Source organism: Zootoca vivipara, chromosome 9 (assembly GCF_965207765.1).
Source record: "Zootoca vivipara chromosome 9, rZooViv2.hap1.1, whole genome shotgun sequence".
Taxonomy (NCBI): domain Eukaryota; kingdom Metazoa; phylum Chordata; class Lepidosauria; order Squamata; family Lacertidae; genus Zootoca; species Zootoca vivipara.
In genome coordinates, this window is record NC_142592.1 from 47347586 (window position 1) to 47366370 (window position 18785).

Here is an 18785-nt window from a genome sequence, read left to right on the forward strand (position 1 = left end):
AAATAGTGATGCATGATGGGAGTTGGAGTCCAGCAACACCATCATGTCGGCTATCCCTGGCTTCAAGTAACAGAGTGCCGCAAGATAAGGTAAGTCAGGAAGCTTTGCTCCTCTCTGCCAAGCTTGTTGGTAGACCTGCTCCAGGTTAAGTAATCCAAGGCTTGGGCGCCAGCCAAAGCAAAAGGTTACCTAATTGGAGAGGAAGGGAGAGTCTCTGAGGAGCACTGAATTCTAATTTATTTCACCTAATGTATTTTAATTGCAATCCTTTAACGGCACAGTAAAAAATAAAAATCCAACACTTTGTAACAGAGGATAAGTTAGAATTGGTGCCTGCCTTGGAGCATTCCCACTGCCTTCTCATTCCCACATTGGTTCTTTTCTGCCTTTTCTGCCAAGAGGAAGAGGCAGTCAAATATTTTAAATACATTACAGAAAGGAAATGAGGAGACTGTGCATCAGGGATGCCATCTGGGGTGGGTGGGACAAGGCTCCCCGAATTTTCAAACAAGGGGCTGGGCCCCACCAGGCCTTCCCACGACCACAATGGGCCCAGTCTGAAATCACGGAGACCTGTGCCAGCCAGTGCAAACTATACTGTACTATATGGACCAAATAATTCAGTTTAAGGCAGATTCCCATCTCCCTGTCCCAAGTTTATCCAATGTTCAGTGTGAGAAAATATATGAACTGCATATGAATTCTTATTGAGCGGCTTGCCTTAAACCAAATCATATTGTCTGCTTCAACAGGCAGCAGGGCTCCAAGGCAAGTTCCTCTGTTGGCAGCCCTATTTGAAACTAGGATCATTTGCACGCAAGCACATGGTCTACTACTGGCTGATGGCACCTGCTTACTTAAAAATGAATGGGCAAAGTAAGTGTCTAGACTGAAGTCTGACGTGAAGAAATGTTGAGCAATTAGTAATGCTAACAAACATGGCACAAGGCTAGGAGATGTATTGTCCTAAACATAAGACACTCCATAGTTTGATCTTTGAACCAAAAGGCAGCTATCACACAAAGCATCTATTTAGCTTTTCCAGTTTATTCTTGTAAGATTAAACAATACCAATAAATGTGGGATTACTATTGTCTTTCCCCCGCCCTTGTGTAAGACTCTTCAGATGACAATCTTTTCCTTAACCAGTGGTAACTCATTCAACACTTGAGCAATATCCTGTTGCTGACAGTGCTTCCAGATAACCTCTTTATTGAGCATTCATTCTGACCTGTTTGCAGGGAGATTAGATGCCACTGGCTATTTAATGAGCATCCATTCCAATTTGCTTGCAGGAAGATTGTATGATGTTGCATATACTGCTGCATCAAGCACAATCCCACACTTTCCAGTGCATTTTCTTGCCACATTTCTTATCACCCCAAATCTAATATTTTGGGGAAGTGGGTGTATTATCCAGGATCTCCAATCATCTATAACTGTTTAACCTGAATTGAATCCCACCTGAAAACAGTGGCAGCCTGGAAGCACCCTAGGTTTCTACAGATGGCATGACATCATCCTTCCCTACCCTGGACATTCTTTAGTTCTAAAAAGGCAGCCGGCCCTGATTCTCTCTAGTTCTCTTTGCGCTGAGTTTTCTTTGGGTACAAATCATGTATGAGCTCCATGAAAACTGATTAAGCGTCGCTTTGTAAGATTACTTGTACATTATTAAGAAGCACATACATCATTAATGTTAGTCAACATTTGTGAGCTAGGGAACCCCAAGAGGTTGGTACTAACAGCTAGATGCAATGAACAGTTTGACAAAATAGATTTTTTTTATGTTAGTTGGAGTTGAGCTAAGGGTCTTCCACAACAGAGCACGATTAATCAGAAGTGATGCACAAATTGTTGCTGGGAGCAGTGACATGACTCTCTTTTGAAAGGATTTTTAAAACGTGTGTAGCAAAAGCTCAGATTGAAGAAGAGAGCCTGAGGTCTATGAGTATCAGACCAGAAGAGGGCATACAAGTCCTAGAATCAGTACATCCTTATTCCAACACAGGAAGTCTCAGCAAGCATTTCCTTGTTATGAAAAACAGCAGGGGTCTTCGTGAAACCACTGCTGAAATATCCCTTTGGGAGATATTATGACTAAGGATTTAAGTGCAGGGTAATCCAAGGTTAGTTTCCAGATAAATCCATGCTGCTGCACTATATTTTCTGTGACAGTAGTTAATTGCATGTTATATTAGCATGCCACATTGTACCTGATGTTCACTTCTCATATGGAGAATGCAAGATGCACATTTATGGAGACTTCGGGTCCAGGTTATTCTGAACTGTTTCAACACAGAGGTACTGAAAGTGATGACAGGTAATGCTACATACACAACAGTCACCAGCATTTAGAATAAATCTACCTCAGGGGAGAATTCACACCCTAAGCAGAGGGAAGGGATTCATTCCATTCTTCCCTGTTCACTGAAATTTTATAAATTTGTCTTTTTTAATTGATTTTTTAAAAAACCTGTTTAATATTTGTTTAAAGGAAATATTCAAAATGTGTGAACATACGCCTGTCTCAAACTCTTTGGCATGAAATTCCAAATGGGCCTGGAAAAAAATTCCCAGTAAACATGTAAGGAGTGTTTTTTTTAAAAAAAACCAAATAGGTCATATCAACTCATATCAAAAACCTTAAAGGGAGGAAAACAAATATGGGAGAAGTAATTCATTTGATCTGAAAACTGACACACACACAATTCTCTTCTTGGACCATTCCAAGTAGTCAGCTAGATTAAACTAACATCTCAGCTCCTTTGGATATCAGCCTCCCTTGCCTGTATTTTATTGCCTGACCTGCATGACTCTCACTTTTACCGCAAGGACTTGACTTCTGTCGGCTCTTGCGCTCACTGTGAGTGTGAACATTAAGCTATCCTTGCAGTGGATGGAGAGCATTGGCTCCCTCTTTTTAAAGCGACACAGTTGCTTTTTATGCATTTGCGAAATTGACTAAATGTCTAAAGGCAGTTCCACATCATACAGTTAAAGCTTATACAATACACATTTAAAGCAGATGACTCCCCCCAAAGAATACTGGGAACTGAAAGTTCCCTCTCACAGAGCTACAATCATTAACCCCCTTAAAACACTATAGTTCACAGCAACCTTTAGGGGAAGTCATGAGCTTTAGATGTGCTTGCATTGCGTGTGCTTGAAATGTATGGTGTGGATCTGTCCTTAGTGGCTCAGTTCTTGTTATGACCCCAAGCTATGGCTTAGCGTTATGAGAAAGACAGCTGTGTTTGCATGTTCTTTCCTCCCTATTCCTTTCTCTTCTTGTGCCCTTCATTAGGTGGTAAGATCACTTGCCAACTATTTGACAGACCTGACGGAGCCCAATTTGAGAAGAGCGTTCCATTCTATACCCACGGCCTTCCTTCAGGGAATTTATTCTAAGACACCTATTACTCAGCGTCTATGCCCATGTACAATGAATGAAATAGCGGACTTCCTACATTTCTTTTTCTACTGCCCCATTTATGAGCCAATAAGATCTAAGCTCCTCCTCTTGATCCCGTCCACCATTACATCTAAGGAAGACTGTTTGAAATCGCTTCTTGTGGACGCAAATCCCCAAATTTCACGTGGGGATTTGCCATCTTCATAGTGCAGGCTCTGAAACTCAGGGCTACCCTGACAGGGTAGTGTGTCCTAGACCTGGACCTGTTCTAATTCTCTCTATTTCATTTTTAACTCAATTTGCCAAGCCTATTTTGGGCTATTTTATGCTTTATACCCATTCGCATATTAGATTTTTGGCGTTGGCACCTAAATCTCTGCATTATTGACTCAGGGTAATTTAAATGTTATTACGCCAGGGTTGGCGTGCAATATCGCCTTGAATTATGCCTTGTTGCTTGTCTTTGGCATTTTTGTATTGTTTTATTTTGCTATGGCTGTATGCTAATGCAATAAAGGTTTGATTCACTTAATTAGGGACACAGAAAGCTGCCAGAATATGGGTCCATCTAGCCCAGTATTGCTGACACTGGCTGACAGTTGCTCCCAGTCCTACATGGATCTGCATACTATCTTAGCAGGGTGGCTTCAGCTGGAAACTTTCTTATTTCAACAAGCTTTTAACATTTTATCATTTGCTCTTGTAAAGACTGTTCTGCACTCAAATTGTGATGTTTTTAGTGATGCAATGTTCTTGTTATAGTTTAATATTTTTATCTGGGTATTTTGTTTTATAAGCCACTTTTGAGTATTTTATGAACAGAAGAGCAGTGCAGTAATAAATAAAAACAGTAATATATCCTAATTGTGGTGTAATAATGCCAGTTTCACCCACCTTGCTTGCCTTCAAGATTTCAAACATCAAAGGCAACCCTTGCGTGACAAGTTCTTCAGTGTATTCTTCCTCTTGTATTGATTTAAATTCTTTCAGCAAGCACTGGATGAGTGGTCTTCTGTGTTGCTGAAAGGCAGTTCGCAAGGACTCTAACCATGTATGCAGAGTCCATGGGACACCTGTATAAAAAATTAAAATTATCTTAAAGATTTGCACATATGTCTTAAATACCCAGGTTTAGATTAACAACATGGAGATTTTATGCTGGACCACATTTTGAATTCCATTCCACCTATTCTGTTTCCTCTGCTGGGATCACCATTAGCAGTTGGCCTCACTGGGCACCTGTCAAAGCCCATACCTCATTTGGGGGCCCACTGTCAAACCCTGAAACCTCCTGGGCCTGTTGCTCCTCTTTTTTACTGTTGCTCCTATTTTCAACTGGCCTTTCCAAGCAAGCAAGCAAGCAGAAAAATGAGAAAAAAGAACATGCAGAAAGACCCATGTCTCCTTTGGGGAGAAGATGTTGAGCAGAAGAGGCAAGTGAACAGGCAGCGACAACAGTGATGGTGAGGAGGAAGTGTACAAACTCAGTGGGAGGTGGGCACACTGACAGCATCTTGCACACGCATACAAAAAAAACACACCTGGAACCGACACTCGTCAACATCCCCCAATGAGCTATAAATCCCTGTATATTGTTTATGTCTCAGCTGCTTTCAGATTGGTGACTCCTAGTACTAATAAATCATTGCTTTTCTGCTGCAAGCAGAACTGCAACTGGCTTGCCATGCTATACAGCACTTTCCCTCTATAAATTCATCTTGCTAGGCATCAGCTACACCAATGGGTATGGGATAGATGCCAGTGGGTATGCAAAGTCCAATTTCCTTTGGTGGCCACTTGAGAAACAATTACAAGTGTTCATTAAACACATTAAATCAATTAGTTTATGGGTGGTAAGTACTTATTCGTTTAAATGTGATTGCCCTTTAAAGGTAAAGGTAAAGGTAAAGGGACCCCTGACAGTTAAGTCCAGTTACGGACGACTCTGGGGTTGTGGCGCTCATCTCACTTTACTGGCCAAGGGAGCCGGCGTTTGTCCGCAGACAGCTTCCGGGTCATGTGGCCAGCATGACTAAGCCGCTTCTGGCAAACCAGAGCAACACACGGAAATGCCGTTTACCTTCCTGCCGTTGCGGTACCTATTTATCTACTTGCACTTTGACGTGCTAGGTTGGCAGTAGCTGGGATGGAGCAACGGGAGCTCACCCCTTAGCGGGGATTCGAACTGCCGACCTTCTGATCGGCAAGCCCTAGGTTTTGTGGTTTAGACCACAGTGCCACCCGCATCCCTTGATTTCCCTTTACAACCCATGAAATGACCAAAGAAACCAACAACTCCATGGTATTTCATGTTTGTTTTAGATCTGATGTACATATTTGAAGGGATTATTGGGGGAACACATTGCTAAAGTGGGAGTGATCAAGCAGATTTTCCTGCCCACTTTATTTGTTAAAAATTAGCAGCATAAAATTATGACACTTTCATTTTAGCAAAATTTTGCTAATATTTTACTTTTAAAAATATAGCTGAAAAAAGTGTTTTTAGTTTTAACCAAGCATGACAGATATGCCACCATAGCAGCCTAATAGGGATGGGTGATTTTTTTGTACACATTATTGGGTTGGAGAACTGCATCACAACATTCGGAGAAAGGCAAGTTTTGATGGATGACTGTGCTTCGGTTTGTATATTGTTTTGGAAAGGGGGAATTCAGTAGGTTTGCATTAACATTTGAACTGAACTAAATTTATCCCTATCCCTATTCTGGATGTAAGCATTTAGTATAGAAAGGAACCTACTAAGTGTTTCTTTCCTTACATAGAGGTTGCCTTGAACCTGTCCTTTCCCCTGGATGGTTTTGCTATTTACTTTATAACAGGGATGGGAATGCTGTGGTCCTCCAGATGTTGTTGCATAGAGGGTTGCTGCCCAACATTTGGAGTACCACGGGTTCTGTACCTCTGCCTTATAAGTTAACATACTTAATGCTGAGAGATGATGATATTTAGTAAGCTGTTCTTGAGGAATTAATGATTTATTTGATACTAGTATTAGATGTTTCACACTGGCCTCTCTTTTAAATATTTTCATGCCTCAAATCCACAACATAAATAATTATTACTTTTGATGAATAAGCAGCTATTGATGTTGTAGAATAACATACTATTTTTACATATATTTTTATGTGTTTATTAATTTGCAGGTGTGTTAACTCCTCTCTTGAAAAAGTGTTGCTCCTGAAATGGGAATAAAGTAGCCTTCCTTATAATACATGTTTTTGTTTTGCTTGGGCCTTTGATACTGCTGCTTTTAACTCTCTCCCTTTTTTTGCACAAAACAAAAAACAGGCCTTCAGCTTCCCTTTCCAATGCCAGAACAAGTAGTTCTTAATCTAGTCAATTTCACTCCTAAGGTAGAAAAGACTTTCCTAGTCTTTAAAGTGGAATATTGACTAGGACCAGAAGATAGCTGCTTTTGAGTTTCTGGTATGCAAAGGATTCTGGCCTGCAATGTCAAACAAAGCCCTTCTCACCCTTCTCATCTATTCATGAGTAAGTACCCCCCCCCAACCAGTCTCTTGTTATGAAGTGTGCTAACTTAAGAGGAGGGTTGCATGCCATTCTAATCAAATCAATAATCATTTAATCAATTAAAAAGGTGCCTAGGTGTAAAATCAAAGAAGGCATTTTCTCTCTCTTTCGAATGATGGTTTATTCACATGCAAGTGTATCCAGACTTAATTAATTAGCTCTCAAACAATTAAGTGGATATGATTCCTTCAACAGAGTGGCTGCCCTGCTTAAAAGTAATGCCTGTGCCGCTTTGTGTGTGTGTGTGTGCACGGACTACAAATACCCAAAGTACAGCACAAAAGTCTACTGGGACATGATCACAGAAATAGGAAAATTCACAGAAATTGCAGCTCCTTAGTAAGAGAGATGGCAGGAGGTGGGGGTAGGGGAAGCAGCACAGGTGGGGCACATCCAAAGCGATAGTTCTGATGACAAGACTTAAACAAGTGCTTTAATATGGTCAGACTTATATCATACAGCGTGTTTAATAGGTAATCTAGTCCAGATAGAGACAATCCCAATTTACTATCTAATCCACAAAAATGCCAAAGATGGGAAGAATAAAAACCTCTAGCCATGTATCTAAACCCTTTTTAATATTAAAATTCTCTCCTGAATTCCCAGGCACATCTGAAAGTTACCCAGTTTCTGCTTTGACAAAAACTCTGGAACAAATAAAAAATGGTCAGCTCAGCTGACAGAGGCCATCAAACCAGATTTCTGACAGTCATTGCTCATGGGAGAGAAAAAGCACGGAGGAAACCAAAACTGACCTATGCTCCTGATGTCAATGGTTACATCCACATATCCGTGTTCGGCACTGTGATACATAGCCTCTTTCAGAGCTTTAAGCCTGGCTTTGCTGTTGCGGCTGGCGCACAAAGGAGCTGGAGCACTGTCTGCCAAGTCAGTTCCCTCAGCCAGTATCTCCTCCAGGGACAGGATATCACTCTTCTCCTTCTCCGGCTGAGCAAGCAACTTACGAAACACGTTCCTGTCAATCACAGGGCAAAAAGAGAGTGGGGGTGGGGGAGGAGAAAGGCCATTGGGTCGGAACTCTTAACAGTTGAAGCCAGAGCCAACTTAGCTATCTAGCGAATGCTAAATCTAGTTAGTTCACCTAACTAGATCCTCTAGCAAATCAGCTTTCAAGCAATGCCTTTCTTTGTGCAGTATAACTCATTTGGGCTTGCAGCTGCAAGTCCAGCATCCAGGACAGAGACTCTCATACTCTGCTCATCAACAGGCTTACACCTGTGTGATGCCATTCATCTTCAATGGAGGCACTCCCAATTGATGAACTGTTAGAAACAATCAATCAAAACCCGGGTGCATCTTCTCCCTTACCTCCCACCTACCTTATATGCTTAGATCTTGCTAGCTGCGCATGTTCAGTCCTGTGGGGGATAGAATAAGCAATGTTTCCAGAGCAAATGGGCTAACGAGTGTGTGTATGTATTTATAGAGGGAGGAAAGATATTTCCCCTGTTAGTCAAGAGGACGGGTGTGTGTTATGCCATGCAAAGAAATAAAGGGAGATACATATTCAATATTTCCAGTTGACAGCACAATCCACAGTCTCCTGGGTGCACAATTTGCCCAGTAGAAATTCCATCAAACTGAATCCTGGGGCCACCACCAAAAGCTTCAAGGAAGCTACACCTCTTCTCATTTAAAGAACCAATTGTACATTTATTTGTTTATACATTCATCCACCTTTTTAAAAAATGAAAAAAAAAACTAAAATAAACAGTTGCAAACTGTTCTGGGTTTGGGAGAGGCGCTTTGGTGACATTGCACACACTAGCTTATCAGATTCGATTACAAGCATGCAGAATCTGTTTATTCAGAGCTCAACCCTCAACAGGGGAAAGGTATGCTTGCACTGGTAGCTTCCAAACAAGCCCACTGCTATCCAGATGTTACATCTGTATTCATCCTTAGCCAATATGAGGCTGCAGCAAATTCTTACTCCACATTACAGCTAGAGATGTTGATGTTTTCCTGCGCATCTTTATAGAATTTAGGGCAGAACTGGGTATCTGACAGACAATTCAGATTCCTGAGAATCTCAAGTGTACTCTGTGCTCAGTTACAACTGTTGCCATTTGTAGACCCTGAAGGTGACAATGCACTAAGCCACAGGTAGGGAGTCTGTGGCCTTTCTGATGCTGTTAGATTCCAGCTCCTATCGTGACCACTGGCCATGTTGGCTTGGGCTGATGGGAGTTGGCCCTCCAACAATATCTGGAGGATCACAGTTTCTCCATCCCTGTGCATAGCAATCCTGTGGGTATTTACCCCCAGGGTAAATTGAGAGTTTGTGTGTTCAAAGCAAAGCAGAAGGCAATTATGAATACATGAGTCAGGTGAGCTGCTGGTTTTATTTATGCTTTTGACTTGTTTTAACTTTTTATGATTTTACTGCCTGGTTTTATGCCTTTATATTGTTGTAAACTGTGGTGATATATATATTTGATACAGTGGTATATAAATAATTTTTTCTAAATAAATAAATAAGTGCAGGTTTTGACAGCTAAGCTCCCTCTATAGAAGGGTATCAGTTCAGCCCCTGAATTAATAAAACTCAGGAAGGAAATGAAGGAGTGGGAGCAGAACTTTGCTGGAAGGGCTCAGAGAACAGCAAAGTAAAGCAAGATTGGTGGGAAAGATAACTCTTCAGGGATTTGTACTGTGGATTGGGAGAAATTGCCTTTCAGTGGTCCCCCTTTTCCACCTTAACTCCTTGCAATCCTTGCCTTCTTGCACAGACATGCAGACCCTTCCCTTCTAAGAGAGAGACCAGTTGTGCATGTTTTTAACTCTCTCCATTTTTTGCACAAGGTAGGACGTAGCTGTGAAAGTGGGTCATCGCTGATCTTAACACCATAGAGAGCTTGTTTGTCACCTCATGCAACCTCAGAGGTAATTATTTTCAGTGGAACTATTTAAACATTCGGAGTTATCAGCCTTTCAGTGATTCACGTGCATGTATGAAACAGGCCTCAATCTTTCTATTCCACACATGGGTAGATATGTGCATCTGGCATGCTTATTCCTCCTCTCTTTCCCACCTTAAAATCACTTTCATTTCTCATGACCTTTATTCTGTCCTTAGACCCCTCTCACCCTCCCTTTAGGGCTGATCTCCTGTGGTTCTTTATCCCCCTTGCCTTGCCATGGCTGCTTTCTCCAGACTTGGCAGATCGATAGTTGTGTGCCTGCAGTCCTCACTAGTCCTTCAGACTGAACAGCTCTTGGATTGCTTCCTGAGCTCAGCTTTGATTCTCACAGACCTCTCCCAAAGCTTCCCACTATTTACCAAGCTCCTCATCTGTGCAGGGCCGTCTCAAGCACGTCGGGCGCCCAGGCGCCGTGGTGCGGAGATCGCTCCGGCGCCCCCACCCCGCTCCGTTTCTTGCTGCGGCTGGTGGGCGGGCGCAGCACACAGCACGCGCCACCCAGACTACCCCTAGAGCTGGCCCTGCATCTGTGCACTGGGACCATAGTTGAGATCTTTCTCTTCTGCAATGGACAGGACTACATAACCACATCTCAGTGAACCCCCTTCTGAAGTCCATATTTCATAAACGTGATCCTGAAAGCCACACTGAGATCTGCTGCCTAGAAAAACTTAGGAGGAAATCTAGTTAAGCTGCATCTGTGGATCATGGGACTGCAGCCAGTGCCTTAACTTCTATTTCCAAGAGATTTCAAAAGAAAATAGCCAGACTGCCTTTCACAGATATTTTACTAAGAACATAAGGATCCTCCAAGATTAGACCAAAGTTACATTGCTCTTTTTGAACAGTGGGCAGTCAGATGCATCTGGGAGATTGCAAGCAGGGTGGGAGGGTGTCAAAGAGTTGCTCCAGACAACTACATCATCTGCTGTGAGCCATCAGAGCTATAGCTTGGAGCATCTCCCTAGATAATATATGTAACTCTGCCCACCTTGGATGGCCATTAGTCCTCCTTGTCTAGAATAGCTACAAAGGCAGGAACTTTGTCTAGGCAATGTTATTATCTCTCCTCCCCTTTTTGGGACTCCTGGCTTGTTCTCCTTGTGCTGATCTCCCAGCGCTGACTTCTCTCCCCTCTCGACAGCCGCCTATAGCTCGGCAATGACAGAAGGCCCTTCCCCCATTGTCTTTTTTTTTGCACTCAGAAATACTGCCCCCCAAAATGGAGGTTACATCTAGCTGCTGTGGCTAATATCTATTCACATATCTGGTAGCATGCTTACTTATGTAAAAAACATATGTACAACGCAGAAGCAAAGTTTGCAATTTTTGCATAATGACACAAAGAGAACATTTAAAATATTTAAACTAGCACAGTTCCAACTCTACCTGTGTCCATGTGCAGCAGCCTGGCTAAAGGAGTTCATATCACCTTGAGGAGTCATGGAAATGCCATTCCTGTACATGGTTCCAATCATGGGGTCAGCACCTCGCTCCAAAAGCAAACTAACGAGTTCAAAATTTCCTGTAAATCAATAAAAGCGAGTTCTTTTCACTCCCTGCAGCCACATTTTTTTTAAATCTAAGGAATGTTCATGATCAGAAAAAATCCTTACCTGCAGCTGCTGCCAGTTGCAAGGGAGTTTCTGAATAGTTTTCATCACCATGTTCCAAAGAACCTTCTACTTTGGCTCCTGCATCCAGCAACAGCTACAAAGGGAAATTCACCATTTAAAGCTGCTGATTTAAATGTGACAGTAATAATTTGGGAGGCTCCACTGATGCAGAAGGAAGCTTAACAGGCTTAAAGCCCACTCAATTCACGGCCAAGTCACACAACAACTGGGCACTTGCGACTGTTTGCCAATTGACCACCCAGGGATGTTTTTGTCTACCCCACTTCTGTTGTTGGTTATTCAGATAGTATCTCATTCATCTTCAATAAAGGGAGGAATGTGGACAAGTAGGAAAGAAGAAGGCATTGGATGGAATGAGATGTCATGTTCCATGCATTTAAGCTTATCTAACCCAACTGTTTAGTGCTTCATTTCTGGGTGCCAGTAAGCTCCTTTCCTTGTTTTCTCTTGACTCCCTATAAAAAGGATATTGCACCACCATTGGAAAAACCCTGGTGCTGGGAAAGTGAAGCTAGGTCTCTAAACTGCCCTGGCAGCCATCTTTCCTAACAACAGCCACGTGTAGGGTTGCCAGACTCAATAGAGGACAGGATTTCTGTGCCTTTAATTGCCCTGCTCTCTTTTGAGTCTGGAAACCTTAAAGAGAAACCAGCAGACCCTTTGTTTAATTTCCAAGCAAAGGGTCTGCTGGTTTCTCTTTAAGGTTTCCAGATTCAAAAGAGAACAGGGCAATTAAAGGCACAGAAGTCCTGTCCTCTATTGAGTCTGGAAACCCTAGCCACGTGCTCTTGGTTCTCCCTCCTTCAAAATGTTCCAAAACATGAGTAGGGAACCTGTGATCCTCCACAAGCTGTGGGACTCCTCACTCCCATCAGTCCCAGCCATCATGGTCAATGCATGATGGAAGTTTGGGTCTAACAGCACCTGGAGGGCAAAGGTTCTCCACCCTTGTTCCAAAAGTTTATTTGGCCTGCCAACTTTCTCTGGGGGGTTGTCCTGTGATACATCACCAGCTGGCTTGCTATTTGGTTTCAGCCAGACACCTACTTGCTCTCAAATATCCTCCTGCCTGCTATGCTCTCATAGGATATCTGAGGCCAGCGTTGCAATTGCCCTGCTTGAGGGTTCTTGAAAGTTCCACTTTTTTCCACGTAACTTTTCATTTGATTTTCATGCAATAAACCAGGCATTTAAAAAGGTGTGGGTTTGGGGAAAGGTTCTACAGACAGCATATGTAGGTTAAGAGTGGCATACGCTTTAGGCATGGGGTTGTCTGTATTGGAATGACAAACTGTTAGAGCTGGAGCTTAAAGGGTTTTGAGAAGTGCAACATGTTTCATGGTGCCCAAGTCTGCAGGGAAGTAGTCCCCTGAACACTCCTGGGTAGCTCATCTCATTAAATCAGTCTTACCAACCTGGTGCTCTCCGGATGTTCTGGACTACAACCCTATCAGCCTCCGCCAGCATCTGCTGGCTTGATATTTGCTTCATCTGCGAGAGTGGTAGTACAAAACATATGGAGGGCGCCAGATTGGCAAAGTCTGCATTAAACCATAGCTCCCACCCAGCAACAGGAGGAGCAGGAGAACAGCAAAGCTGTGGTTAAATGTAGCATGTGAACTGGACCTGTTTTTAATGAGCCTTAAATACCTGGACTCCTTTTAATTGATTAATGACATTTAACCTATTTAATTAATTGATGACATTTATGAGTTGTAGTTTTAACGGTTACTGACACAGTATTCTTTGGCTTGTGTAGCACTCAAGTGGAATGTTTTCTGCAAATGTTTTGATGAATTACGTTTTTTTGCCTTGAGAAAGTTTTTGCCTTGAAAGTTGTTTAAAAATATGTTGATAAAATAAAGCAATACAAAATGGCAGCCTACACCAGTGACGGAGCAAATTCTTTGGGCACACCCAAATTGAGGCTTGTAAAAAGTTCAGCTCAGATGGAAAGAACCCTCACACCTCCCCCCCCCAAAAAATCATTAAGTTCATTGCAGAAATACCTGGCCATTTAAACAAGTGTGGACCATCACAATTCCCTGCACGGTGTACCTAATTGTCATGTATATGCCTGAAGGCTATGTGAATTAGCAATCAATGGGACATGACTAATTTGTGCACTTAAAAACCCCAACGATTTCACTGAAATAGATGTTATAAGGGAAGCATCTCATAACACCATTCTAAAGGTCATCAGAGGGAAACACCTTCCACCCTCACTCTAATGGGTTTCTGGGAGTTGGGCAAAGATGCAGTAAAAAAAAGAGTTAAGGGTTTGGGAGAACCTTTCACCTAAAGGTCAGCCTTAGTTTATTTAAGATCAGTGTAGTCATGTGAACTTCTACTGACTTTTGACCATTGGTCTATCACTGTGCACAATGGCAACAATTATCCAGAAAGCCAGTGTGGAGTATTGGTTAGAGTATCAGACTAGGACCTTAGGAGACCAAAGTTCAAATCCCTACTTAGCTATGAAGTTCACTATGTGACCTTGGGTCAGTCATTAGTGCTGAGCCTAAGCTACCTCCCAGCATTGTTGTGAAAGGGAGAGAGCCACGTACGGCATCTTGATATTCTTGGAGGGAAGTTGGGGTATAAATGCAATAATGAATAAACAAAAATAAACAAAATGTTGTCAGGCAGTTATTTCTCCCAGATCAGCCTTCCAAGATCCATTTCACTGAAGGTTCCAGGGACTAAGCCAGGGACCTTCTGAATGCAAATAATAATTTCTGTCTGGCTGTCTGTCACAGTAACTAAAATATTTGTAAATTGTACAATACATATAAGCACCAGCCAATTAAAATCTTCAGAAGTATCACATAGCCACTTTTTCCAGGAAAATTAAATAAATCCCGAATGGTATATCTAGTGGGAAAGAATTGGAAATGCATATTGTTACTTTGGGGGAGCGGAGAGAGACAGAACAGGTCAGATATGTGCCCTCTATGCCTCATTCTGGGTATCTCCCCATTCTCCATTCAACAAAAGTAGCAGCATAACAATTCAGATTAAGGTGTGCAATTTTTACCTTGCGGCCCAGCCACACCTGCAAGCACCTGAGAGAGCAATCTGGGGTATGTAATTTGCTTAAAGTAGATAAAAGTGATGTGGTGTGGTTGAAAAATGCCACACTTCTCTAGAAACAAGGAAAATGCTTTAAATGACTGACCCAAGGAAATTGTGAAAGTGGCAACAGATAGCACTGGAAGAATGTATTGAGCTGACTGTATTGGTCATGGACCCATAGGAGGACATCCCTATGAGTTGCCCAAACAGACAAGGGATTAGATGATGTGCTGCAGATACATCCGTTCACCACAAAATGATGCCATGGGGAAAATCATATTAGAGACAGTCAACAAAAAAACAGCCTTTCTGGATCACAGTTAGCTGAGATAAACCCATCAGATGCACCTGCAAAGCTCATAAGCTGGGCATGATAGAAGTAGTCACTGTGCTTGTGGCCAGCAACTGGTCCATCAGAGGTATAGCATCCCTTAATGTGGAGGCTCCAGTTTCAGCTGTCAAGGCTTTATAACCACTGATATATCCATCCTCCATCCAAGCTTGTGATAATAACCAGCATCTCACGGCCATGAATTCCACTGTTAATTATGCAGTGCACAAAGGAATGCTTCTTTTTGTTTGTTGACCTATCAGAATTCACTGGATGGGTGTTCTGAGAAAGGAATAGCACATGCTGGCTGAGGCTGATGGGAGTTGCAGTCCAAGTTGGCACCAGGTTGGCAATGACTGCTCTACATTTTCTTTATTTAGCATTATTCTTACCTAGGAATTGAATCAGTCTTTTTAGCTTTGGAACATAACAAAGGACTGCAGGGACGGGGGAGAAGAAACCAGACTAACATTATGTTCACTAACATTAGAAAAAAGGAACAAAGATTTTAGTTTCAGTAAAATTAGAAAAAGAAACAGAAAAACACAAATAAAGAGAAACACAAAACACATAGCCAAGAACGAGTTGGCAGGACATAACTGGTACAGCTTCATTTTAAAATCGCCCTGTTTATGCTTCATATTGGCTTACAGTACAATCCTACAGATGTTTACTTGGAAGTACGTCCCATTGTGTCCACTAGGGATTACTCCCTAGTAAACATGCTTAGGGTTGCAGACTTACTGATAACTATATATAATAATGCTATTATATATATCTATATCTCTCTATATCTATACAGCAAACAAAGAAGAAGCAGGAGGAACCAATATGAGAATGGCTGCCAATTATGGGGATGAATGCCAATTAAAACCTAACAAATGGGAAAGAAAATATGAGATGGAGCAGAGGGAAATACAGCAATACCTGAACTACAGGAATATGTCCATGCAACACAGCAAATGTCAGAGCGGTCCAATGGCGGGTCTCGGGGTGGACGGATGGATATTTATGAGGAGTACTGACAACCTATAAACAGATAAAGGAGTTTTCTTTTATAAATGGCTCTTGAGGGGAGGGAAAAGGCTACATCTAAACAAAACAAGCTCGTCAGAATGCCAGGCACGCTTTGGTACAGAGGAAAAAGCAAGCAAGCATGCAAAAGGCACTCTAGATCGTTATTGTTTCTGGGTTGCATCCAATAGTGCCGGTGCCTTTGCGGAAAAGTGCTTCTTCTCACTGGTTTTGCTACCCACTTGCACCCTACGGTTCACCCCCTGCTGAAAGCAGTTCCTAAGGACCTTCTGGAACAGAATAGGATACAGGGTGGAGTGCTGCAAATAGGCAAGGTGGGGTGGTCAGCAAAAAACCAGTTTCTCCAACTTTGGCTAATGGAACCCCTTTCCACCAAGGCTAAGTCACCACTGAATACAACCCTCTGCATTCCCACCCCTTTTATCTAATCAAAATGTTACTTAGCAGATATCAACACACTTCCTTAACTTTATTCTGTGCCTTTAATCAAGGCCTATGCCACTTCTATTGTACCTGATTGCTATTAGTCTATTAGCTACGAGCTGTGATTGAGGATCTAATAACTATCATCTAGATCCATGGTTTTTAAATTACATTCCAGGGAACAATGTGCTTCAGTGGAAGCTTTCTGGAGATTCTTGAATGAGAAGCTCAGGAATGGCGGACAACCGTCCCTGAAAGACAACTTGATCACAGCTCCCCCTATAGTAAGGAGATGAAGGGGAACAGTGAGGATGTCCTATGGAGCACTTTCAGTTCACAAGGCAATTGTTGAAACCCAAATATGGGGCCAACACACCACTATAATTTAGTAAGCACCATAAAATATGCCCCCAAAACCCTCTCCAGATTTCTAGGGTTCCTTTCTGATGCACTTCTCAGAAAGAGATCGCTGTGTTCATCCATAAATCCATAAATCTGTTTCCAAATTCATATGTGAGATACCTAGTAATAATAAAATCTGAAGCAAAATTTGTTATTTTCTAAAAAACATGAAACAAATGAAAGCAGCCAGTGTGCAAACAGATCCCTGAATGGTGTGAAAAATCACTCATTTAGATTTAATGTTTAAATGCCATTTTCAGCCCTAAAATTACACCATGTTCTCTTTTAACTGACTACAGTGGATTTGGATTAGGTACACACACACACACACACACACACACACACTGAATTGGCCCCTGCATTATTTTCTGTTCCGCTGATGATTTGACAGCAAAGAAATCCATCTATCATTTTAAAGAAACTGGTTTCCCTTTGGAGGTGCACTTTCTCTTCACAAGGGGAATAGATATCCCTATGGCAATATCTATAGCTTCTAAAGTGGCCAAACACAGTAAGAATTTGGGATTCATGAGAATAGTTGCAGTTGATTGCTCCTGAGCGTGCCACAGCAGTTGCCAACCCAATCATGCTTTTGTTTCATGTATAACAGAGGATGTCCATGAATCTCAATTTCAGCTCTGAGCACTCCCATGCTAGGCCACTTTGTGACGTTTGAGAGTAAGCAAGGAAATTGAAAGGACAGCAAAATCTCGGCAATGTACTTTTATATTTCCAGTTCTCATGCTCAGACTGTATGAAAGCAGAAGGGATATACATCCCTTAGCTTCAACAGGAGTACATTTCTTCTTCCTTGGCATAATGTAAAAATAAAACATAAAAATCAGGGGAAAGGCATGTGCTGAAGTCTGACTACTACATCTCACAATTTGGTTCTGCCCCACAACAGTTTATGCCACAATAAGCTTGGTTTTTTGCTGTAATATGGCTGCTCCTCTGGAAAGTGTTAATAGAAACCTGGGACCAAATGAAGTTTGATGTTAATTGTGTATGAACAGTTAGCGTGCACCTCTGAAAACCAATAAAATACATTTTTTTAAAAAGTGCACATCCTATAAAAATTAAATAGCTGCTGCAGGGAGAGCAGAATTGGGACTATAGTGTGTAGGGAGAGAGAAGCTCATCAGGAAGCTCACTCCTGGACTAATAGCAGCTTTGGGAGGGGTACAGGTGTTTTATCAGACCTGGTGCAGAGGTTGAAGGGTTAAAACACACACACCCTTCCCAGCATGTTGCCGTTCCAAACCTGCTTGGGCCCCACCTGTGATAGTTTTTAATTTGAAAGCATGTTCATGTTAACTGCTTACATGCAATTAATACTGTTTCTATATGGTAAGCTGTTTGCATTCTATTAGTGCATGACTAAGGTCTGTGATTGCTAATGTGTGACAACTGTTTCACTCACAGCCAAGCATTTTTTATTGTGCAAATTGACTCCAAGGCAAGTTTCAGAAATGATGCTTTTTAAATTGCTTTTTGCATTTCCCGCACCTCTATTATGAATGGTGAAGCCGACTGTGGTAAGAAAATACATTCTATGTGTAAATGGGTTCTCTCCTGTCTATTCCACTCTGGCAACATACTCAAGTGAAGCACTGCAGGCTTGAAGACCTCTTAGCATCATGGGTGAGAACATCCTGAGAATTGAAGTTAACAACTAACCACATATATCAGCAAACAGTAACCAGACAATAGTGGATTTCACTTGCTAACAAACCAAACTGACTTAACATATTTTGGAACTTTCCAAAATGCAGTTGCCTTACTTTAATAGTATACTATAAAATAGTTTATGTTTATCTGTTAAATAAATAATATCCTGCTTCTCTCCATCAAAATACAGCTCCCTGATGGTGGAAATCATTTCCTGGAAAAGTGTGCCTGTCAATTTTCAGCTTTTAGACATCAATGAAAGACATTTTTGTTTGTCCAGAGTTTGGGGATATAAATTT

At 41.8% G+C, this 18785-nt stretch overlaps 1 protein-coding gene across 4 annotated transcripts in view; it reads right to left on the bottom strand.

Moving 5' to 3' along the window:
* ABTB3 (ankyrin repeat and BTB domain containing 3) overlaps positions 1–18785 on the bottom strand; it is a 205627-nt gene that overhangs the window by 11758 nt on the left and 175084 nt on the right. Inside the window, exons 7-13 of one of the 4 annotated variants that reach the window (XM_088676729.1) lie at positions 15883–15984; positions 11529–11622; positions 11302–11437; positions 8308–8346; positions 7723–7943; positions 4310–4488; positions 2217–2288 (exon numbers count right to left, since the gene is read on the bottom strand). In XM_088676729.1, the coding sequence (XP_088532855.1) occupies positions 2217–2288; positions 4310–4488; positions 7723–7943; positions 8308–8346; positions 11302–11437; positions 11529–11622; positions 15883–15984 (843 nt within the window). The remainder of the gene's footprint in view (positions 1–2216; positions 2289–4309; positions 4489–7722; positions 7944–8307; positions 8347–11301; positions 11438–11528; positions 11623–15882; positions 15985–18785) is intronic. The other 3 variants (XM_088676730.1, XM_035128401.3, XM_035128402.3) reach the window with 3 other exon arrangements.